The following is a 25,617-nucleotide window of genomic DNA, read 5'->3' on the forward strand; positions in this document are numbered from 1 at the left end:
TCAACTCATGGAATTTGTTGCTTGGCTGTGAACTTATAACGTGGTGTTTTGAATCCCCTTATTATGGGATATGCAACATCCTTCATCTGTACTCAACTTCTTTTGCGAAAGGAAATAATGATTTCCTCATATTGAATTCTCAATTGGTCATGAGCTTGTTGAAGCTAGTATTGGTATTTTTAAAAGAGCAACAAAAGATACATCTCCCTTCCTTGATATAGGTAATAAGACATTTTATGTTCCTAGTGTTCAGGAGAGTGTGTCAGAAAATCAATATGAATAAATTCAAGTACACAGAGGATTCATCCTGTTTGAAAATGTAATGTGTGGCAAAATGATGGTATGTATTAAATTTTTTGTTTCATTTGCATGTAAATATTAGCATTTAGAAAAGGTATCATAGGCTACTTTTAAATTTAGGCAGAGGGCAATTCGCTGGCTTTTTTTTATTCTTTGTTGTTGTTGTTTAGTGTCTCAACGCTTACAGCTAAACTGAATTTGAAACTAAATACTGTCATTACAGAAGATTTTTCCTGAGTTCTTCCAATTTCTCTGGGGACAAAATAATGGTCGCTGGAAGCAGTGGAGAAACAGTAATTAGGGCAAATAGTAATACTGTGCATGATTGAGGAAAATGTGAGAAAGGGAGGGCGAAAATGCAACAGACAGACTTGTACAGCTTGTTACTAGGAAACCACATCAGCATTAAATACAGTGTGCTAATTGGCTATCCTGTTTCTTCCTGGGTACCAGCCTGGGCCTGCTACACAGCTGTTTCTGCTCTTTCTGGTTGCTAGGTAACTGCATCATTTCCCCCCACCCCGCTTTGTATTCTGGAGGGTAATTGGCTACTTCTGTTCCTGGTGTTGCTGCTGGGTACCAGTCTGGGCCTGCTGCTTTGCTGTTTTCCAGAGGGATTTAGTCGGGGGAAGGGGAGGAAAAGGGAGAGGAAGATATGCTGGCAATTAATGGAGCATAAGTGCAAATTCTACACAATGTCTGGCACCTGCGGCCCCTCATCCTGCCTTCTCAACTAAATCCTTTAGCTGTGGAAACACATTAAAGTCTTTAAGTCTTTCTTTCTCTGCATAACTTATAAATATAGTTTAAAGGAACCAAGACATTTGAAGACATCACTTAAATGACAGATTTGGTCTTCTTCATGAAAAAAAAAAAAACCTGATAAAATATTATGTACCTATATTTTGATACGAGTAGTAATAGAATTTGTGCAGATACTAAACATACTTTACAACAAGACAGCATTTTTAACATCTTAAGGATACTGCCATTTTATTTCTTAAATGGACCAGATTATTTTGTAGCCATTCTTTTTGATATCAGAACGTGAAGTAGTAAATAGAATGGACTAAACACATTATGGGATTTTCCTGACTGTTTTATTATGAAGGAGTAAAAGGAGGCTTCTATATCCTTGACTTTCCTATTATGGGTTTTATTCCTTTGATGTGCACAGCACATGTCCTGATGTTTTTCAGTGGGACGTTGCATTTACATGGCAATAACACATTTTGCATCATAGCTGCTTTCCTGATGGCAAATGAAGAAATGTGATGCAAAATCTGAAATCAATTTTGTGATTGAGAAAACAAATAAAAAGGTAATTACTTTACATATAGTTGTCATCTCCTGTTGAAGTAGAAGTTTCCATTTCATCATGATTGAAATTCTCACTGGAAGTGTGACGGGGAAGATTCTTCAGAAGTGAAGTGATGCTCCAAGGAGATTTTACTTTAAATGGTTGAGAAAGTGTATGGAAATTGGGGCCCCCTTGAAGAGGCAGCTTTATTCCCCTGGGAAGGAGCTGTTTTATTGAGAAAACTCAGTGCATGTTGTGTGACTGTGCACAGAAATAGTTAGCAAAGACAACTCTTATTTGACACTAATGGCTGTTACTGGTTTCCCATACTAATGAGACCCACCATACCCTATCACAATTGAAGCAGGAGGAGGCCTAGGCTGAGCTACAAGCCCTTCTACCATAAGATAAATTCAGGCTTTAGGGAATCATTTCTACTTAACGTACCCTTAACATAAGCAGAAGGCCTCCAACTAGGCCAGGATGATCGGGAGAAGATCGCAGTGTTAACACCTATCTAAAGGAAACCAGCTAGCCATCAGTAGCATTCAGTATTGCAAAAGAAAATCATCTTATCAGAGGACATCTTACAGAGCAAGTGTAGTATTATTTCTGCTACCTCTGTTAAAAGGACAAGTTGTTAATCACTCAAAAGCATTTGCCCATTAAATGATTTAGCCATTTACTTATGAAAAACCATCTGAAGTCAGAATATCTTTTTATCACTTGACAAGTTGTATATTCTGACTTTGGGAGGGGGGTGGTTTTGTTTGAGTGTTTCATCTTTGTTGACAGCAGATTGTCAGAGTAGCAACTTTGCAAGTATGTTATGGATTGTCCCTATTTGACTTAAGCAGGTTATAGATTGAAAAGTCCAAAGAAGTCTGGTTAGTTTGTCTCACCCAGCCATCTTCTTCACTGGTTGATTGGATGTGGTTACACAGCCTCATTGTGGCTCTGGCAAGACCCTGGAAACCCAAGGTAGGGGGCTTTGAAGGCTGAAGGTGGTCATGGTTAGAACATCAGTGCATACTTCTGAGCTTCCTCTCGTTGTACTCTTCTGGGAGAGCAGATCTTCTTTCTTTTGATGTCTCCATGTTTAAAGCAATAGTGAGAGTGCAGGCATACAAGCAAGCATGCTTTGGGGAATGAAGAAAGGAGGAGCTGCTTCAACCCCTGGCTCTCCTCAGTCCTGAAAACCTGCTTTACTAATTCTCGTGGCCACACAAAGCTGCTACCTTTGACATCAAGTAAACCGGTTGACAAAATTGGAAAAGAAGAATCGTTTCCAAGACTAGCTGGCTGCTAGTCTCCCAGCAGGGCTGCTGCTAAACTATAATATGCTTTTGTATGAATTAGAAAAAGGTGCCCTTTGCATGGGGCAGTTACCCTGTGCTTGAGGAGCAGAGCCGGATTCAGCCCCCCTCAGACTGTAACTGGACACCTTGTGCTCAAAACCTTATGTGGCCTGTGCTCTCTGGGAGAGCACTCCACACAGATGGGCCTTCCCTGAACTTGTAAGATCTGCTGAAGCCAATAGGGGCATAACAGGAATGGGAAAGTCACACAATGGTTTAAGAACGTTATTGGGACATCCTATCAATGTCTGAAGAGGCCATTATGTATGAGAGCAAATCTTTTGGTCCAGCCACTCTCCCAAAATCTGAGAGCATTCATTAGTTGCCTAATGCGGTGGTTCTCAACCAGGGGAGATTGTGTCCCTCCGGGAACATTTAGCAGTGTTTGGAGACATTTTTCATTGTCATATCTGGGGTTGGGGGTATGCTACTGGCATCTGGGAAGTGGAGGACAGGGATACTGCCAAGTATCCTACAATGCCCAGAACAAACCCTGAAGCAAAGGATCATATGGGCCTGAGGGTCAACAGTGCCAAGGTTGAGAAACCCTGGCCTAATGCAACCTTAGTTGTCCTCTTTCCCCGTAGGTTGCACTGAACCACTTGCAAAACATTTCCTTATCCTTCTAAGACTACCCACCAGATCTTACCTTCTTCCCTTTTATGATCTTTAACAATATTGACTAAATGGAAATACTGCATTATTTATTATTTCTGTCAGGACTTAGATGATGTGCCACTTTTCCCCTTATGATAAGAAAGGAATCTTCCTGCCTCCACTAAATGCTTAACTCCCTAGATTGAAGATTCGTGATTGTGACCCTTCACGAGCCTCATGCCCTCCCCTTTCGCAGAAGGCGCCTGACCTGTAATAATCTGAAATTTTACTGAGGCAGTGGTTTGATCACATCAGCTGCCAGGCTGGTGTGTGGTAGGGAGTTGTTTTGCCAGGAAATGCGTCTAGCTGACTGGGTGCTGACGAGCCACACCATTGTCATTCTCTACCTGTTTTCTCCAGTACCGTAGCCTTGCTGAAATGTAACAGTTGTTTCCTCGTTATCAAAAAAAAAAGATTAACTGTTCATGAAGAAATAAGAGTGACGTGTTTTCGCTGGGAAACTTTTATTGGGAAAACTGTATATTGTGCTGATATTTGCTATTTCTGTGCATTTCCTACTATTTACCATTCTGGTTTGCATCAGCACCATGAGGAACATACTGGAAGCTTTTTGAGTTCTTAGGAAGAATGGTGCTATTTCAGGGGAAAGGATTTAAATAGCTTTATCTAATGGACACTTACTTTATGTCTGCATTTTGTCGGGAACTGTGAATTATGCATTGGCCCTTTGAGCTACATTCACGTGCATAGAAAATAACATTGTCAGACGTGTCATCCCCAGATACAATGGACAATATGCTATTATAATTGTATGGCATTGTCCTTACTGTTTGGAGATAATACTGCTGACTTTATTCCTCTCATACATGTGAAAGCGGCTGTGGGGAATACGTGACATCTGTGGGTTTTACATATATTAGCTTATCCCTTGCCACTTGGAGAGATTGCCATTAGTGAGCTGGCCTCGTGGGGTCATGCTAAGTGCCATGTTTTGGATCACTGTTGTTATCGGACCTTAGTTTTAGACCCAGTAGGGAATTAGTAATATTTATCTTGATGACCTGAAGATGCAGTGAGTTATTTAGTCAGCTTCCCAGAGCAGATGTGCTAAAGCAATTGGGTAGGCAGAGGCATTCGTACTCATTGGCTTTGGGAGTGAAAAGCAATTGGGAACCAAGCCTGGGAATGGCTGCTCCATGTTAGTGCATTACCCAAGTAAGCAATAATAATATCACTTGTATTGATCTTTACAGTTGCCAAGTGTTTCATATACATCCTTCCATTTAACCTTCACTTACGGGGTAAATCTTTTCATTATACCCATTGTACAAATGAGGGAACTGAGGCTCAAAGAATCATTTTTCAAAGGCTTCACTGCTGAACAATCACAGAGCCTGCCTTACTCTGTTTTTCCTTTAGAGATCAGTTAATTTTTTGGGGGGCTAAGTTAAACAGAATATAAATTATTTTAGTTTTGTTTATGATTCAGAAAAATAAATGGCTTAATATTTGTTGTTATTTTACTTGCTCAGTATGACTACAAATTCAGGATAACTAAGAAAACTGAGTGATTATCTTATATATTCCTACATTGTCTGTGTTGGTTGAACTTAAGAATCCTTGATCTTAGTTGGTTTTCCCCTATTTTAACGAAGAAAGTTTTGAAGGCGCAAACAAATGCAAGGTATTCATTCTTGAAGTGATGTCTCAGTACTAGTGCATTTGTATATTTTAGATAATTCATGATGAGAAACAGTAAATAGAAACTTTTCTCTGAACCCCTGGAAAGAATGCACCTTAGCAATCCTCTTTATTACTAAGCTAAAAATCCAAATGGAAATGCCTTAAAGAGGTTGAAGGAAGTTATGGATGGGTGGATCTTGGTCTGTAAGTTGTATGCTTCTCTCAGTTACACCAGAGCTTTGCTAGATGAGGCTGAAGAAATGAGTTCTGTGCCTTTATTTTGGTTTGTATGGTAAGTGTGGAGCTAAGGATAATTTTATTTTATTTTTGTTTTTGCCCAGTTATTTGAGGATATGTACAGAGGGGTTAGAAGTCTTAAGAATAAAAATCCTTGGTAAATACAGGAATTGTAAGTCTACTAATGGGCAGAGATCCCAAACTCAGGTTATGATTTTGCTTGAGATATGCAGCAGTCTCTCCTCTGAATTCAGAAAAGCACACAGTGAAGAAGAATAGTTGCTTTCTAGCCTTCTGCCAAAAGGAGCTACAGGAACCTCAGAGTGATGGGCACTTATATTATCTTCCAGAGATCTGAAGAAAGAAAAGATATTAATACCAAAAGACAAATATCTGAAAGGCAGAAGGAATAACAGACGTTACCCCTGAGGGTTACACTCTTCTAAGGATTGTTTGTCTGTAGGTATTTTTGTGTGTGATCCTGTATTCCTGTACATCTTTGTATTTTCAAACTTTCCCTTTTTATTTCATTCTACCTGCCGTGGAAATAACCTTAATAAATTGTTAGAGTTGACGGGCCCTGGACCCGATTTGATAATAGCCTTTTCCTTGCTTATAATTGGCTGCTAAGCATTTAGAATGCTTTCTAACCCACCTGTGTATCTTTTTCCCCCTCCCTCTGTCAGATCTTAAACGTTTTCTTGTGGTTTTCCTGGTGTGCATCTTATACAAAAAGAATAGTCAATGAGCAAAGCCAGAAAGTGGAAAGAATCCTTTGTAGCCAGGGAAAACTTTTCATCCACCCTTCCCACTCCTGTCATTGTATGAGCTACAGGGACCACAGGTACAAAACGTATAGGATCAATTACCAAAGGCTCACCGTTAAGCGTTTTTTTAAAAAGCTGTTGCAAGAAGAATAAAGCAATAATTAAAAATAACTGAATAGCTTTTGCTCTATTGAGGCATTAAATCTTTGTGTAAATACAATCACATTGTGCAAACATAGGTCTTTGTAGTTGGGTGATTTAGACAGCGAACCCACTGAAGTTTTGAGGTCTCTGGGTCAAGGGCCCGTTTTGACGTGGTTTGAAAGGTCACCTGCTCATTTGTGTCTGTGTTCTGCTGCAGAGAGAACTGTAAGCTGGAATGGTTCCTTGCCCACTGCAGCACAAAGAAGAGCTGGTTGGCATTTGGCAGATAGCGGTCTGTGACGAGGGGGAACTAAACTGCACACAAAGCAAGACGGCCGCACACAGGAGCCAGTGGGGAGTGCTTGGGAACCTCTGGGGCCCAGGCAATGAAGCGGCTTGAAGGTGGAGAAAACAGCAGTTATAAAATATAAATGTGTTTATTATTACACTGGGCCTATGCTATATAATTTTACACACACTCATATTTGTGATTTATGGCCACAGCTCCATATGGAGGAGAAGCTTGCTAATTTTCCCAAATTGATAGGGATGCCGCTGAAGATGATCAAATTGGTAGGAACAGTAGCTGAGAAAAAGTGGTCTCCTAAAACAACCAAAAAAGCGGGGGAGGGAGAGGACTACTGTGTCAGAGGCATCCTTTGTTCATTTATTTTGATACGCAGAGCTTGGCTTTAATTATTCATGATAATGCTTGCCCTGGGAGGAGCAGGCCTCTGATGCCACAGCAGCCATGGGGTGGTGTTTAGTTCCCTGTGTAGTTAACACCAGAACAACCTGCCTAGCCTTTACTGAGATTTGTTATGCTTTCACCTGTGAGAGGTGAGATGACGTGAAGTTTTGTTTATACCCGATATCCATTCCAAAGGGACAGGTATTGACTTGGCTGGCGTGGAAGAGAAAGCCTGAGTGATAACAGCCATTTCATGAAATCCTTACAAGGTAGGTGGTGATTTTCACATCTTAGGCATGAGAACTTGGAACCCTAGAGGAGCCCAGGAGTAGATACACCCAACACATAAGTGACCAAGCTGGCTTTTAAGTTTGGGTCTGACTCCAAAGCCTGTCCCCCGCAGCATTATGCTGGGATTTCCTAGAGAACAGGCCAAGAAAGGGACACTGGAGCCGACCCCACCCTTCTTCCACCGCAATCCATCCCACTTGCTGTGCTCTCAGCCTGTTTCCCAGTCTTAGCACCAATTACCATCATTTCTGACAGCTTTTCTAAGTGTTTTTTGACTTGGCAAAATCTTGAGGCACTTCTGGTAGCTCTTCAGAAGGAAAGCACTTTGGAACAGCATGCACTAGTTCCAAAATCCCCAGAGCATCTACGATTCATGCTTCTTGCAGGGGAACTTCGTGGAGACAGGCTGGTATGACCCTAGGATACTTGATAGACCTTTTTTTGTACATGCATAAATACCAGACGATGAATGCTGGAATGTCCCGTCCACTCAGCTCATAGCAAAATCCTAGGAGGCATCCCTGATACAGGCCCTTTTAATCAGTTTTGTTTTTTTAATTTTACTCTCATGGGCACTACTTTCTAAATATGATTTACATTGTTTGCTTTTTTCCATCTCTGGTGCTATAAGCACTGTTTCAGCCACTGTCATCTTTCTTCTTCTAGAACTCTCCCCACATTGGCTCATTGCCTTTGTCAACCCATTCTCCATTTTGTAGCCAAAGTAAGATTTTAAAATTCATTTCTGATCATGTTATGTCTCTGTTTAAAAGCTCACAATGGCTGCCATTGTTCTTAAAGTACAGATTATTTAACATGATCCCTAAGACCGCTTTCCAATAGAAATGTAATGTGAGCCACATATATAATTTTTTATTTTCTAGCAGGCACATTTCAAAAGTAATTAATTGTACTAATTAGTTCTAATACTGTATTTTATTTAGCTCAATATATCCAAAACATTATCATTTCAGCATGTAAATAATTGATAAAAATTATTAATGAGCGATTTTACATTTCTTTATCTCTTTTTTCTATTGGAAAGCCTTCAAAATCTGGTGCGTTTTTACACTTAGAGCACATTCAGTTCAGATTGGCCACATTTTGGGTGCTCAGGAGCCACCTGTGCTGGTATCTAGGAGACCGGACCATGCAGGGCTGTTTAAATGCTTTCACAGCCTGGCCACTACCTGTTCTCTGTCCCTTTAGAGCACACAAACTGATACTCCTCTTTGATCAGCTTCCTGGCGAGGTGTGGGAGAGAATGTAGCAGAGGGATGAGAGGACCTCATCCCTGCTAGTGAGCTGGAGAGAACAGCCCAATACGGAGCCCTCTCTGTTCTACCCTTCTGCAGGGCTTTCTGGCGCAGCAAATGGGATGGACTATGATGGAAGAAGGGTGGGGTCTTGTGCTCCTGTGTCCCTTTCTTGGCTTCCTTCCTAGGAAATCCTAGCATGAGGCTGTAGGAAAACAGGCTTTGGAGTCAGACCCAGACTTAAAAGTCAGCTCAGCCACTTACTAGCTGGGTGTCTATCCCTGGGCTTCCGTGTTCTCATCCCTAAGATGGAAAAATCACCACCTACCTTGAAAGGTTTCTGTGAAGTAGCACAGGTAAAGCACCATCGGGCTGCCTGACATGTAAAGAACATGCCAAGAACAGGGATTTTATTACCTGGTGTTTCTTCACTCCAGCTCAGTCAGCACCTACCCCTCAGAAAGGGGCGGCAGATAGAAGCAGATGAAGCTGCAGCTCATCTCACAATGAAGTGCAGGTTAAAAATGAAATCCGGCAGGGCACAGTGGCTCATGCCTGTAATCCCAGCACTTTGGGAGACCAAGGCGGGTGGATCGTCTGAGGTCAGGAGTTCGAGACCAACCTGGCCAGCATGGTAAAACCTGTCTCTACTAAAAATACTAAAATTAGCCGGGCATGGTGGTGGGCGCCTGTAGTCCCAGCTACTTGGGAGGCTGAGGCAGGAGAATCGCTTGAGCCCGAGAGATGGAGGCTGCAGTTGAGCTGAGGTCGTGCCATTACACCCCAGCCTGTGCAACAGAGTGAAACTCCGTCTCAAAAAAAAAAAAAAAAAAAAAAAAAAGAATGAAATCCTTCCTCTGCTGTTGGCCTTGGGGGTTCCATTTTGGGTTTATGTGGAAATTTTAGGTGACACAGATGTTTTTGAGAAGGTGAGGGAATGAAATGAAAAAATGCTGGTAAGTTAATATCAGGTATTCTCTGAAGAAAAAATTTTCTACCCACACTAAGGTCTAGTAGTCAGTAGTACCATCCTGTGAGCTGAAAATGAGACCAGGGGTTCTAGGGAAGGGCAAATGAGTTGTACTTCACACCCCTGGCTTCCCATCTCCGTAGATTCTATTCCATTGCTGATTCATTTTTAAAAACTTAGAACAGCTATTATATACATGCATCTAAATAGTTCTGACATTCTTTCCAGTTGAAACATTTGTTTTATCAGAAAATATTTCCAAAGGGAATATGAGTATTGATCCTACTTTAATTGTTGTTGCTTATATAAAAGGCAGAGTGAGGCAGTGGTTAAGCATGTGGATTCTGAAGGTAAGATGGCCTGAGTTTCATTCTTGACTGTACCACATGTAAGTTGGGTGAACTTAAAACAGCTTAGTTTCTCCAGCCCTCTATTTCCTCATCTAGAAAGGATAATAGCAATAGGGCTATTGAGAGAATTAGAGATCAGAATATACGTAAGGCCCTTAGGTTCTGTAGTGCCCAGAACCTAGTTATTAGCCAACAGCCCATTGTACTAGGATCTAAAACCCCCTATCCCCCATTGAAAAATGGGTGGAATTGGACCACAAGTCTTGGCTGATGATGATGATTTGAGGTGTTTTCTCTGCAGAGAGGCATGTATTGTCTGGTTTGTTTATGTACCTTTCTCCTACATTTAGTTTTCTACTATATGTATATCTACATGAGGAAGGAAAATATAGACATCTCATCAGGGAGTGATTCTGCCTTTCATATATTCATATATCCAATAGAAAAAGCCAAATACCTTTCAGCAGATGAGATATGAGATGTGGTAAGATAAGCACCATATTTTAGTAGTATATGGGCTTTGGGCACTTTCTCTCCATGTGGTATTGGGTTTATACTGTTTGGTTGAAACCCTTTGGCTTTCTAATCAATGGCACATTGTAAGTTGAGGAGTTGGGGCTTGAGGTCTTATCTTTGATGGTGGAATGAAACACCAGCCTCCAGAGGTGGTCTGCTCCTGACATCTCCTGACATCTCTCTAACCATCTTAGCTAGAACAGGTGATTGCAGGCTCTTTATTCACCAGGAAGGTACATTGAGGTACTGGGTGTTAATATGAGTCACATTGCATAAAGAAGGATTTTGGGGTAAAATATTTTAATAATCACCCTGCCTGTATAGTGCTTTGCAGCATATTAAGCACTTGCACAGAAATCATCTCTCTTCACACTTCACAATAGCCCTGTGAGGCCTGTGCCAAAGAAGGGATAAGCTCTGTTTTGCAGAGATGGAAAGTGAGACTCAAAGAGTTGGTAACTTTCCTGAGGGCACATCATAAGTGGTAATAGCTAGGACTAGAGCACAGGTCCCCTGATGGTGAATTGTGTGTGTGTCTGTTTTCCAGTAAACTGTACTTGTACACATGGGGCACCATCTCCAGAAACTCTGACACCCTTTCTGGAGAAAAGAAGTGAGATTGCTTTTTTTTCATTTATGCTATGCTTTGAATTAATTAGATCATAAATGAAGCTTTTGTGACAAAGACTCAAGCTAACAGAAGCTTAAAGATGTAAGACTTTTCTCTTTAATATAAAGTCTGCACTGAGAACTGTCAGAAGCCCAAACTCTTTTTGTTCTGTGGGTCACTCCTCCCTTGGGTTTCCATCCCAAAGGAATTGCCCAGATCACTGAAATTCACGATGGCTGCCACCCAGGCCTACTTTCCAGGAATCTAGTTTTCATGCAGATATTTTGAAAGTCAGAAGGGGAGAGGATGTTCCTACTTCTAAAAGTACAGCTTGACTGACTGGCCATGATAGCTCACACTTGTAATCCCAGCACTTTGGGAGGCCAAGACGGGTAGGTCACCTGAGGTCAGGAGTTTGAGACCAGCCTGGCCAACATGGTAAAACCCCATCTCTACTAAAAATACAAAAATCAGCTGAATGTGGTAGTGGACACCTGTAATCCCAGGTACTCGGGAGGCTGAGACAGGAGAATCACTTGAACCCGGGAGGGGAGGTTGCAATGAGCCAAGATCATGCCACTGCACTCCAACCTGGGCGACAGAGCAAGACTCTGTCTGAAAAATAAATAAGTAAAGTACAACTTGACATTGCACTTGTCACTTTCACTTAGATCTCATCAGCCAGAATTTGGTCAGATGTGAACAAGCAATTGCAAAGGAGTTTGGAAATACAGGCTTTATTTTGGGTGGCCATAAGCTCAACAAAATCCTGGGGCTACTCTTACTATAGATAAGGAGAGAATGAATGTAGGGGGCAACTGGCAGTTGCTGCTATGCTTTTAGTCTTAATAATCCTTTTTTAAAAAGCCTGTAATGCAGATATTTTAACATAAAACTCTTGAGTTCTGAAATTCTAAATGTGTGAAATGGTAAGGGTAGCATCCTAGTACATTGTAGTTTGTGGCACAGTGCAAGATCAAAATAATTGCATGAAAACTAGGTTTCTGTGGAATGGCTCAAGTTCTGAATGGAAACATAATTTACATGTTGTATTTCATGAGAATTTTCATTATTGGAATAATGTGAAGTGACTGGGAAATTAAGAACTTGAGCAGGAAACCATATGGGGTCAAATTAACTACATTTTAATATTTCTTGAACCTTTTTTTCCCCCTTCCATAGTGTAAAGTCACATTACATTGACATTTTCCTCCCAGAATGCCTTCATTCTTCAGTAGAAGAATGAAGAGAAAGTATTTTGTAGCTGTGAGTTTAGCACAGACAAAATTAAGGCTGTTTGAGGTTAGAGGTATACAGGATGACAGATTGTGTGGGGGTGTTTCTACATATGTGGGTGTCAATATGTTTGTGCTGAGTTGTTTGCAGATTTAGGGGGAGGGCAGGGTGTGTGTGTGTGTGTGTGTGTGTGTGTGTGTGTGTGTGTGTGTGAATGTAGATTTCATGGGTGGTTTCAGTCATTGTGTTTTCTTCCTGATGATTCCTGTTAGGGAGCAGCAGAAAGAAAATGTAGGAAGATCTAGGTAACTGCTTAAAGGAAGGTTTGGAGATGGACTAGTAGTATATGGGTATGTTCATTCAGCCGGGTTAATTGAGGGTCTTTGACATGTGTCCAGCATTCTAAGTCTTGCGAATACTAAGGTGAATAAGCCTAGCCTCTGTTCTTAAAGGGACCATTTGGTTTTGTGGAGCTACATAGAATGTAAACAGTTTACTCAAGCAGCATGATGAGTCTGTTCTAGAGGAAGTTAGGCGAGCAGAAGGAAGGAATGCCCAACTCTACCAGAGTCGGTCTAGAGCCAGTTCCCAGAGGTTATGCTTTAGAAAGTCCTAGGACCACATACTGTGCCAGGCTCTGAGGACACAAGTATGCACAGATGTGAGGTCCGATCTCAAGGCAGTCAGTCTCTTGAGGGGATAGTTTGCCATCAAGGCCCCTTAGGATCTGGCGTTACCACCTCTCCAGTCCATTTTTAAGAGTCCTCCTCACATACTTACCCTTGACCTCAGGATGATAAACCACTGACTCTTACCTCTGGGCCTTTGTGCATGCTGTTCCTTCTCCATGAAATACTTATTGCCCTTGTCCTTGGTGTCCTTCAAGTTTCAGAGAGGCTTATCTTCTCTACAACACCTGCCATAATAGTCTTACCAAGTCTTAGGGATTTTCTGTTTCACATGTCCACATTACACACATCTATCAAACACATTGAGTCTCATGTTCTTTGCATGTATTGCATGGTGCTTTCCTAACCGGGTCCTGCTCTAATGTGAAGAGCCTTTCTGTTTAGCTTTAATCTCTAGCAATGTCATTGGTTGGCGTATATTAGCACCAACAATTACTGTTTGTTGAATCTAACTTGTCACACTGAAGAGACTGTTTCTTTCACTGCCAGTGAGTTAGACCAGAAGTCTAAGTATTTGACTTTCCCTGTTTACCAGTGGACAGAGATGAAGTGTTTCGGAGATAATGCATTTAGGGTTTGTGAATCTGGAAGGCAAGGTAGTAATACAGCTTTTCATGCTGCTGGATTTTCATGGTCTGATGTCTGAATGAGCAAACATTGTATGGAGTACATGTTACAGTGTGTCTGAGCCCGTGCTAGACTTTGAGGATGATTATAAAGAGGCCAATGAGGAAGCGTCTAGCCCAGTGCTTGGACACATATTAGATACTTAATCAGTATTTATTCCACTGGGGGTTTAAGGTGTCCTTGTTTTTAAAAGCACTTTTCATTTAATGTGGGTGGGGAAAAACAGGGCAAGGGCTCAAGGCACAAAAAGATAAATATCTACAGGAAATAGTAAATAACTGGCCAAAGAGTGAAAACTTAGACAAGGGTATAGTTTTCCGAGGAGGAAAATCCTTAGGGATGGGGTGACATGTGGAGAATAGGCACATTCTGAGCAGAGGACATCCTAGTGAGTGGGAAGGGCTTGGGTGGGAGCCGGGTGAGGTAAGGGAGCTGTCTAGGGATGTTGGAGACTAGAGGGTTATGTAAGAAGTGATGGGTGATAAGGCAGAAAAATAAGTGGCATGGCTTAGTGTACATCTTTTCCTGAGTACCTAGATAGTGGTACGTGGAGAGCATCTATCCTAGGTTATCGTGTATCCAAATAACAAACAAATGAAATTTTTCTTTTGGGGTTACTCTTTTTTTAGACTTTATATTTGAGTAAGGTATGTATTTGATTGCTTTAGCTAATGGAGAAATTTAGTCTCTAAAAAAATGTTTGATCATTTTGGAAGAGAATTATGTAGACGTATTGATGTTTTAAATCTTCACTGATTTGATATTTGCCTCTCAAATGCTCTGGAGAACTGGATTCATATTTATTCAACATGAATGGTAGCTGGTCCAAGGAGGGCTCTTCTCTCCATGATCTGGATGTAAATTATCTAATTTAGCCTCTTCTTTTTTTTTTTTTTTTGAGACATGGTCTTGCTCTGTCATCCAGGCTAGAGTGCAGCGGTGCAACCACAGCTTACCGCTTACTACAGCCTCGGCCTCTCCTGCTCAAGTGATCCTCTCACCTCAGCCTCCCACGTAGCTGGGACCACAGGTGTGCACCACCATGTCTGGCTGATTTTTTAATTTTTTTGTAGAGGGAGGGTCCTACCACATTGCCTGGGCTGGTCTCAAACTCCTGGGCTCAGGTGATCTGCCTGCTTTGGCCTCCCAAAGTGCTGGGATTACAGGTGTGAGCCACCACACCTGGCCTCATTTGGGCTTCTTGAAGATGGATAAAATTGCCTTTATTTTTTTAATTTTAGAGAAAATTACCATATGAGCTATTTATATGCTTTTCTACCACCTGCATTTATATAATCAGGGAATATCAATTTTGCTATCATTAACTTAATTAAAATAAATTTAGGTTACTGAAGCCACTTATTTTATAGCTTCCAGAAGCAGATCTTATGAGGTTTTTGGATTACCCTTTTTTATGTTTTTTTTTTTAAATACCATTGTTCTATCTATATCCATTCATATATATGAAATATATATTATATATATTTATTTTATTTATTATATATAATATGTATTTCATTATATATAATATATATGTTTATATGTAATATAATAATATATAACATATATTTCAATTTATTATCTATATATAATATATATATTTCATATATATGAATAGATATAGATAGATCAATGATATTTAAAAAGATAACACATATGTAGCAGAAAGTTAACTTTTATCCAAATAATAAATTATTTAGGCTTTTATTTTCTAAATTTTTGGTTAGCAAAAAAAAGAAAACTTTAGTGTATCCAGGAAAGTAAATTAGGCATTGTCAACTAATGTGATACGTACCAATGAATGACCACCATGGGTCCCTGATCTGATAAGCCTAGTTGAGTCTCTTCTCCCCACCTGCCCTGGCCCCCCATGTCCCTGCATTTTCTGTGGTTCACAGACACATGGTCCTCTCACCTGCCCTCAGGCTTCCCAAAGATCTCCCCAGTAGGGGGTCATGCAGGCGTACCCTCCCTCAAAGCTGTGTACTTCCCAATTACCTTTTTCTTACTACCACCCTCCCTGCAAGAAAAATTAATTCCTTGGCTGTACTTACTAGGAGTTGTACACTTAAGTTGCCAACGTCTGAAATATATCGGTTTTTAGGGGAAGTTTCCTTTTCTATGTTGATTTACTTCTATAGGGTGTACTTCTGATTTAGTGTTATCACTTTCAGAGTGATACCTTGATATTACCCATGCTTGGAACATGTTGTTTGGAGCAAAAGTGAATTTTTTACTTCATTCTTAAAATCTTTTAAGGTGATTGAAAAATTAATAGTTTGGGACCAGACACAGTGGCTCATATGTGTAATCCTAGTGCTTTGTGAGGCTGAGGTGGGAGGATCACTTCAGGCCAGGAGTTCAAGACCAGCCTGTGCAGCATCGGGAGGCATTGTCTCTTTAAAAAAAAAAAAAAAAAAAGCCAGGTGTGGTGGCACCAGAGCCTGTAGTCCCAGCTACTTGGGAAGCTGATGTGGGAGGATGACGTGAACTCAGGAGTTTGAAATTGCAGTGAGTTGTGATTGCACCCTTGTACTCCAGTCTGGGCAACAGAGTGAGATACTCTCTAAGGAAAATAATAATAATAATAACTTGGTCATTGTAGTAAGAGTCCATTCCTGCATGTATCTTCTGCAGTATGGTGATCTTTATATTTGAAAGCAAAAAACAAAAGTTGACTAAAGGTGAGTTTAAAATTCACAGTTTTTAATAATCAAATTTCTATTTAATACATCAAATTGACTTTCGAGAACTTGACTTACAGAGTAATACCATTGCTGCTAAATGGAAAAATGTATTCTACAAATGAGTTTCAAATAAATTCATGTGGTGTAGTTGTCATCTTGAAAGGGAAAGATTAATGTTCTAATAACATTTTTCTTCAAATTTAGTATATACCTAGCTTTTAACTTTCTTGTAACTGGTAATCACCAAAATATATTTAAATTTCCAAGATGACATTAAATTTTATTTGGATTTAACTCCAAAAAAGCTGATTAAAATAATTTTTAAAGTTAACCTTGAAAAACAATAACAAAAAGAATAAAAACAAAATAAAATTTTAAAAAAGCAAACAAATTAAACTTGTTGCTTAAAAAAAATGTACTTTCCCCAAATGATCAGACTTGCCTATTTCAAAACTTGAGCACATATAGCTTCAGGTGTAAGTGTTGTTGAGCTCTAAATTCTTAAGTGAGTTTACAGTCTTGAAAATTATAGTAATATCTAAACAGTTATGAGTTTTTGTTTTGCATTGTGTCAGGGTGGTGGGGAACAGTGGTGTTTGTTGGCTAAACCTCACTCAGCCCACTGGAAACTACTATAATACTGCATACATTTTTAATTAAATAAAAAATAATTTTATGGCATTGCTTGGCTTATCAGAAACACAGTAAAGTATTTGAGAACACATGTATTGGAATCACAAATTACACATTGCAGAAGCTCTTTAATTTTCAACAGCTAAATTTATTTAAGCATCTGGGTTAGTAACTAATTTCCATGACCAACACAGTCTTCCTCCAACATTTCAAACAAATTCACCAAGAATCTAACTCCTTGTCTCAAAAGGAACGTTTTAGAAAAAGCTAATAGTTGTTAAAAATGGCATGTGGCCCCTAGGGATTTCTTTAATCCTGTGTATTTCCCTGGCTGTGCTCCACAAGGCAGGTTGGGCTCCAGTTTAAGTCTTATAAAGAAGCCCTTATGCCCTTGCCCTGCACATACAGGTGACAAAGTTCTCTGTTTCCACCTCTCTCACTGGCTTCCTGTACGTCTGTAAACTCCCTGTTGATATCACCACTATGAACAGCACCTGTAATATCAAACACCATTAATAACACTTTTTATTCATTGGGGACTTTCTAATTGATCAATCACTTTCATGTACTAGGTTCCATCCAATCTTCATGACTACAAAGAATTGGGACAGTTTTGTGTGTGTTTTTTTTTTCAATTCCTTTCCCACACAGTTAAGAGCCATAAGTCCCCGAAGAAGTTATTAAATACCTTTACAAGGCCACATTGCTATTATGTGGCAGAGCCAGAGCTAGAATAATCTATTTTTTAATGTTGAGTTCATTTTATTTCCTCTCGATAGCAGTGGTTCTTGAGGTGTGGTCTCTGGACCAGCAGCATTAGCATCATCTGGGAATTTGTTAGAAATGCAGATTCTTAGGCCCTCCCCTAGTGAATCAGACCTACTGAATCAAAACCTCTCCTGGTGGGGTTCACCACCTGTGTTTTAAATAAGTCTTTTAGGGAATTCTAATAAGTTTGAGAACCACTGTGCTAGAGGACTGCTTATTTAAAGAGAAATGGTTACAGGGAATGAGAACAATTTAAAGACAAATTATTTTGTTTTTATTACTGCACTTTTTTGGGTGCTAAATGTAAATAACAGTATTATCTGAGCATCTACTGTGTATAAAGTTTGTGCTAGCCACTTTGGATAAAGTGGAGAACAAGTCAAATATGGCTCCTGCCCCCACAGAATTTACATCCTGGCCAGTGAAAGAGACTCGAAACCTTCTATTAAGTTTGCGGGTGGGATGAGGGATCAGAGAAGAAGGCTTCTTTGGGCCTTTGGTTTAATGACTGTTTCTAAAGCACCAAGCTGTTTCTCCCGGGGCCTTTGTACATGCTGCTTTTTAAACCTCCAGAGCTTTCTTAACCCTGCACCTGGTTAATTCCTTCTCCTTCATATCTCAGCTTAAATGTCACTTCTTCAGATCCCTGAACCTATGCACAGAGATGCTAAAAACAGTTTTTGATATAGAAGATCTGAGATGGGAACTAGGAATCTGCATTTTTAATAAGTGCCTCGGGTGATCCTGATGCAGCAACAGGGAGGCGATCCCTTGAAACAGAGAAGGGCTGCTGTTGCATGCGGCGAGGCATTCAGGGCCTTGCAGACAGCAAGGCTGATAGTAATGAGAATAAACCCAGGGGTGGAGAGGAGAGATTACACGAAGGTGGAGTACTTGGACTTGTTTGCTGAGTCCTTCCTCCCCTAGCTTTCTCACAGTGAAGAATAACTCCAAGGTTGAGCCTGGGAGAGTGCTTCTCCCATGGGTTGGAATGTAGAAATGGGAACACTGGGATTCTAGACTATGGGCTGGGCATGGAGAAAAATATCGGAAGGATGAGCTTTTCAGCTCGAGTTGATGGGGTTTCTATATAGAAAATATATTTTAAACTAGTGCTGTCTAAAATAGAAATACATGCAAGCCACATATCTAATTTTAAATTTTCTAGTAACCTCATTTAAAAAAAAAATTAAATAAAAGGTAAAATTAATTTTAATGTTTTACCTAAATTAATATATAAAATATAACCATTTCAACATAAAATCAATATATAAATTTATTAGTGAGAAATATTTTACATTCTTTTTTAATACTAAGTCTTTGAGATCCAGTGTTTATTGTATGTTTCCAGGGTATCTCATGCTAAATTTTCAATGGTGAATATTAAATGCAGTCCTAACAAAATAAGAGGGTGAAATATTTTTACACTACTTCAGTTTTTAATCTTAATGTTAATTAAAGTTAAATTAAAAGCTCAGTTTTTTGGTCGCCTTAGGGACATTTCAAGCACTCATTGCCACATGTGGCTAGTGGCTACTGTGTTGGACACAAACACAATTGTTGTCAGCAGTTGCGGGATTCAGTCAAAATCTTTTCTCACCTCTCTCCATATTCTAAAGTAGGAGCTGTACCTCATTGAGGATATGGTTTAAATTTTGGATTACAGATTTTTGAACAAACATTTTAAGGTAGTGATGAGTAAACCTGACCTAGGCCCAGTTATTATTTTTTTTTAGTTGTTTTAAGAATAAAAACAAATAGGGCAAATGTTTCTATGTTCTGTAAAGTGACTGGTACACTGTGTAAACTCAGGTACTTGGACCCACTACACCTTTGGGTAAGCAAGTAATGGATGGATGAAAAAGCCATATGGATCCTCAGTGAGTGTACATTTTATTTTATATAGTAGCTATTATAAATGTTTTGGGAATTCTAGAAAAGAAAGCCCTTGTTTTATTTTCCATCAATCAGCTCCACAAAAAGACTTGAAAAAAAATATTCAAGAGCCAGCTGGAATCTTTTTCTTTTTTTTTCCTTTTAGATGGAGTCTAACTCTGTCACCCAGGCTGTAGTGCAGTGGTGCAATCTCACTATAACCTCTGCCTCCCAGGTTCAAGTGATTTTCTTGCCTCAGCTTCCTGAGTAGCTGGGATTACAGATGCACACAGCTACACCCAGCTAATTTTTGTATTTTTAGTAGAGATAGGGTTTCACCATGTTGGTTAGGCTGGTCTTGAACTCCTAACCTTGTGATCCACCTGCCTTGGCCTCCCAAAGTGCTGGGATTACACGTGTGAGCCACCATGCCTCAGCTTGCTTAAATGCTCTAGTGTAACTGAGTGTGATGTGAAAGCAATTGATGAGTCTTCGCTGAATTCTTCTAGATGTACAAGGCAGCAATGTAAACCTATTGCAAAGTATTCCTCCTTTCTGGTTTTCTTTTCCATTTCCTGATTTGCACAGTTTCCAAATTCTTAATCCAAGTCCTAAAGAGACTAGGACCTTGACATACCTAAATATCTAGAACCACATTAAAAAAATAAATAAAAGGAAACAGGTAAAATTAGTCTTAACAGAAATCTAGGCATGTCAACGTCCTAATCTCTTTAGAACTTGGATTAAGAATTTGAAATTTTGCAAATCAGGAAATGAACGAAGAAAATTTGTATTAGTGATGTTTATTTTCAACAGGCTTTTAAACCTTGAGTGCAAGATTCTGCCACATGTTCATATTTTATGCTACACTCTTCTTATAGGCAATTTTATAGTACAGTACCTTTGACATATCACTTATGCTGTCTCAAATACATCTTCATAGATAAACTCTACAAATGAGTTTCATAAAATGACACACTTTGCTTCCCAGAGGAGATGTGGCTCAGGAGGCTAGGTTCCTGTGTGTGAGATTAGGTTATAGGAAGGTTTTCAGGATCCTCCTCTTGTAGACTGTAGAAGATAGGGAAGAAGTAGAAGTGATATTTGATAGTAAAGGAAAACTTAATTTATTGTTGGATACCATATTTTAGTTCCCAGCAAAGAAGGATGTCAGGTTTAAGCAACCAAGCAAACATTTCTACTCTTAAACCAGATTAATACCTAGAAAGTAAGGGACTGGAAATCACACAGGCTGTTCTGCCCCTCTAGGTGTACTTGGGTTTTTGTTGCAAATCAGGATGCTTTGTTAAATTCATTTAATGTATTTGACAGGATTGAGCCAAGCACTGCTTTAGTGCTGTTGGTATCATAGTGAACAAAATGGATGTCTGCATGGAGCTTATGCTCTGGTGGGGAAAACAGACTATAATACACACAAACAATGTGCAGTCTCATTTCAAAGTAATTAAGTGCTAAGAAGAAAGTGACAGAATGTTGTTTTACAGGAGATAGTGAGGGAGGCTCTCTAAGAGGAGGAGACATTCATTCAGGCAGAGACCTGAATGAAGTGAGGCAGCAAGCGTGTTCCAGGCAGAGGGAGGAGCCAGTGCAAAGGCCTTGAGGTGGGAGTCTCCTGGCGACAGCAGTGTGGGTGCATCGGGGAGGAGGAGCATAGGAGATGATACTGGAAAGGTAGCCAGGAGCCAGCCGTCTATACTGTAGAGCCTTGCCTGCTTTTGACTTGTTTTCTGAGAATGATAGAAAGCCATTGGAACATTTAAACTTTAACTTCATCTTAACCTTTTTTGGGTGAATGTCTTTGGCAATCTGGCAAAACCTGTGGAACCCTTTGCAGAATAATGTTTTTAAATGCGTAAAATCCAGTGGATGTCAAAGAGACCATTTTTTCGGAAATATATAGACTAAGGCCCCCTGTAAGAGACACTCATGCTCTGATTTACATTTTCCAAGGATTGCTTTGACTGTTATAAGGAGAATAGACTGTAGGAGCCATGAATGGAAGCCCCAAGACCAGTGAGATGGTGGGGCTGACAGCAAAGCTATTTTTATTTCTCCTACAGGGCAGTGGCCTCAGAAGTTGGGTTGTGCAACACTCTTTTTGAAGGCAAGAAGAAATATGTATGACTTCTATTTATATTTAATTTATTCTCATTCATTTTAATTGGTCTATTGAATATATATTTTATAATATTCTAATAGGACATTAGTACATCTGTATGATTCATGAATAAGCCTACATATATCATAGATGCATGCTCAAAAAGTATTTATGGGAGTGTTTTTGATCAGTCAATTCTGATGATCATGATATAGGGAGAGTGACCCTGTAAGAAACTAACATAATGCCACACTGGTTTAGACCACATTCCATTTCAGATGAATTTTGTGGGAGAATGTGAGTTCTTGTAAATGTCAGTTCTGTTTCCCAAGCACCCTTACCTCTCCCTGCCAGCCCTCATCTGGCTATATATCTGTTTTCACCTGATCAGAGCTACTGTCTCCTCTGAGGTGGCATGTACTCCCCCAGGGAAACAAGTATCCTAGGGTTGTTGCCAGACAGGGAAAGTGGTTCTCGATATTCACCCTAACATTTAGGAGGTCCTGAGGGTGTCCTCTGCCTCCAGCATTGTCAGCTGTGGGGCATAGCCTCGCTGCCTCACCCGCCCTCTGTGTGGTATCCTTGCCTTCATTCACATGCCCCTCCTGGACTGGAATCCTGGGTTTTTAAGAATCTCTTCCATCTACTTGTCTCAGACCACTCTTGAGCATTTTTGTTCACTCTAGTGGTACAGTGAGCTGAACAGTGCGCCTCATTCCAAGTGCGATACGGCATAGTGTTGTGCAAGGCTATGACAGTTTCTGTTTTATACCTAGGAGAAGTATCTGGAGTGGAGAAAGGAGACAAGGGAAGGTGAAAGAAAGGAGAGTAAAAGAGAAGAGCTGATTTTGCATGAAACCTGCTCTAGCACCACTGACTTGCAGTTTTCCTCCCTCTCATAAGGAAAGCCTTTCATCTTTTCTTTTATAAAGAAAGAAATTCAGCCTTTGATGAAATGAGCAGAAATCTTCAGGTAGGCTTTTAAGGATGAAAACAAATGTATCGTGGCTACAGGTAGGTCCACCCCCCAAGATCAAGCCGTGGCTGTTGCTGTTGAGGGAGATGCAGTCTTGGCCAGGCTGAAAATACTGACAGAAGAATTTCCCCAACCTGCCTTTCCATAGGAATTGGCTTATAGAGGTGGGTACAGAACCTGGAAATAAGGCCAGTCTAACTCTACAAATCCTGTGCCCTAAATATAAAATCATATTCCCAATCCTTTATATATATTTTTTTCCGCTCCTCTGATTTGGGAACTCTGCCTTCAGGCACTGCTCCTTCATTGGCCTTTCTTGATTATTTTAAATGTTCTGTTAGTGAGTATGTGCAGGAATGGCAGCTTGTCGGTAAACTAGCCAGATGATGGGAAAATAGCTTGATAAATCACTATAATAGTAACCTGGCTAAAATATCAGGGCACAAAGAACCTGTCCTCCGTATTATTCTGAATAGTGATTGCCACAAGCAGGAAACAATGTCAGGTGATAAGATTCAGAGCTAAGTCAAGATATCTGCAGTTTCTCAATAGTGGACATAGCCACGAGATGCTGAAATAGCTCCTGGGTTGGATAGTTGGTACCGGGAAGTAACTAAGAGTCTAATCATTTCCTAGAGAATAACTACATTCTTGATATTATTTGTCAGAACTAGTTAAAGGAATTAAGCAAGAGGAAAAGCAAACAGTTTGAAATGGGGAAAAAAATGCCCAAAGACATTCACTTCGGTCTTCTGCATTTCCTCTGCCCTTCCTGTGTCCTTCAGAATGTGGTTGCCTGTGATGGACAAGTCAGCTCAATTATGGGATTGATTCTGGGGACTAGATGTCTCTGCTTGCTGCTGTAGAGTTTCATGGTATTTCCTAGGTGCCTCATTGCATTTGGGGTGTGTTTGGTCCCCAAGGTTCCAGGAACCTCTAGTTTTACTTTCATTTGAAAGCCTTCGTGGGTGGAGGGCATTTTGAATTTCTTAGGTGCCTGATTCTCCTTGTTTGATTTGTGCCAGATTTCCCCTAGAGATAACAGAGCCTAGTGGGTGATCAGCGGCATTAAATAAATGATGCTGGCCTGTCTCTCCTACAGGGTACTGGGATCTCTTACTTGCCCTTCTGTGTCCTTCTCATTCAGAGCAGTCCTAAAGAACACTCCATATTTTGGATTTGTTCTCCATCCTTATACTGAAAAAATACTTAAAATTTAAAAAGACTCTCTGTTTCTAATATTTCAGATACCCAGAATGTATCTAGAGTTGGCTTTCTGGAGCCACGAGCTATGAAGGTTTTTATTGACAGCTAGTTAGGTCTGTCTTCCTAGTAACCTCTGTGAACACAGGCGGAGGAAAGGGAGTTGAGACAGGAACTGAATACTGACTGCATGCAAGGCTGAACAAACCTGTTTTACTCAGAACTGATGGAAACCTCACAATAAGCATGGGTTTATTAATAAGCTCACCCTCATTTAACAGACAAGTATACTGAGTTCTAGAGTCTGGAATGAACACAGAAAGATCCCAAGTATGCTCAGTCTAAGGTTTATGTGGCACCTCCTCTTGGCTACCTTCTCTTCAGCTAACACATATTTTCTAAACTTTTGGCTTAAAGGAGCCAGAAGGTGAACTTTTAACACTGCTCAGTGATTCTTCCTCTTTTTTTCCTGGTTTCCAAAACTGAATGGGTTTCCTCCTGTGCCTCCAGCCGTCCTTCATGTCCTCTTGGTTCCCTTTAAAAGAAAAGCCTGTGTTTCTCGTTCCTCTTCTCTGTGGGTCTTACAGAGCAGTGGCTCACTAGGGCACCAATTTAATGAAATAAAAATTTCAAGCATGTTTGGTTTGATTCTAGGTGATACAAATAAAGAATTGTGAGTGCTTTGTAGTCAGGTTTAAAAGGAAGGGGAAAGGTGGAAAGAAGAAAGTAGGTCAAGTATAGTACCTGGGTAATGTTTCCTTCAGGGCTGCCTAGTAAAGATTGAGCTTTTAAAAATGGGGAAATAATGGGACAGCCATCGTTCTTTGACACCTAGGTATCTTGAAATTTTGAGTTTGGTAGTTTTTAATGCTTATTATTTATGTGACACTTACATATGCCAGGCATTGTTCTAATTAATATATAATATGCATGTGTATTGACTTACCTTCTCTAAACCCTTTGAAGTACCTGTTATTATTATCTCTAAGAAAACAGAGGCACAGAGAGGTTTATTAACTTGCCCAAGGTGAGACAATTAAGGACAGAACTAGAAGCTGAGCCCAGGAATTTGGCTTTAAAGCTCTTAACCACATACCAACCTGCCTCTCAGTGACAGGGCTCAATAACTCTCCTTCATGATTTCACAGGTTTCCAAAGATTATTTTTCTTTTTAATTAGAACCAGTCCACCGTACAGTTGGAAGGGTAAATATTTGTCATGTTTGGTGACAGATGTGTTGAGTTAAAAAAAGGTCTAAGGCAAAGTCATGTACTTGCTCTTACATATCCTTCCATCTGTATTTACTGTGCGAAAAGGTCACTTGAGCACAAGTGTTTGAATTTCATGCATATAAGCAGCTTCCCTGTGGCTAAAACCTTGCTCTCCAAATTGATTTAAAAAAAAATTTTACAATAATGTATATTGTTCTCTAATATGAGCATTCTGCAATTGTTAAGCTATGAGCATCGTAACTCAGACTTTTGTGATAGTATTTTCCATAAATGCCAGGAATTGGCAAGTGATTTTTGTTTTACTCTCCAATTGTAGTCCTTTCTCCTCATTGTCCATCCATCACATTTACTGGAAGGAACAGTGGCTCTGGGAGACCTAAGATGTTTGCTTTGTCGGTCAGCTACCTGGCTTCAGCTTGTGGTAGGAGGGAAGGGGAGGTAGAAGACTGAAAAGCCTGAAATGGCAAATGACTGTAGGTTC

At 40.1% G+C, this 25,617-nt stretch overlaps 1 protein-coding gene across 4 annotated transcripts in view; it reads left to right on the forward strand.

The window, feature by feature from the left end:
- KLF7 (Kruppel like factor 7) overlaps positions 1–25,617 on the forward strand; it is a 92,992-nt gene that overhangs the window by 53,429 nt on the left and 13,946 nt on the right. The window contains exon 3 of one of the 4 annotated variants that reach the window (XM_032278470.1): positions 6,625–6,853. The exons of the other annotated variants lie outside the window; for them this stretch is intronic. Within the exon in view, the coding sequence (XP_032134361.1) occupies positions 6,625–6,707 (83 nt within the window). The 3' untranslated portion in view covers positions 6,708–6,853. Of the gene's footprint in view, positions 1–6,624; positions 6,854–25,617 lie in introns of those variants that run through there. 4 annotated transcript variants of the gene reach the window in all.

This window comes from Sapajus apella, unplaced genomic scaffold (assembly GCF_009761245.1).
Source record: "Sapajus apella isolate SASKATOON/1434 unplaced genomic scaffold, GSC_monkey_1.0 scaffold10, whole genome shotgun sequence".
Lineage (NCBI taxonomy): Eukaryota > Metazoa > Chordata > Mammalia > Primates > Cebidae > Sapajus > Sapajus apella.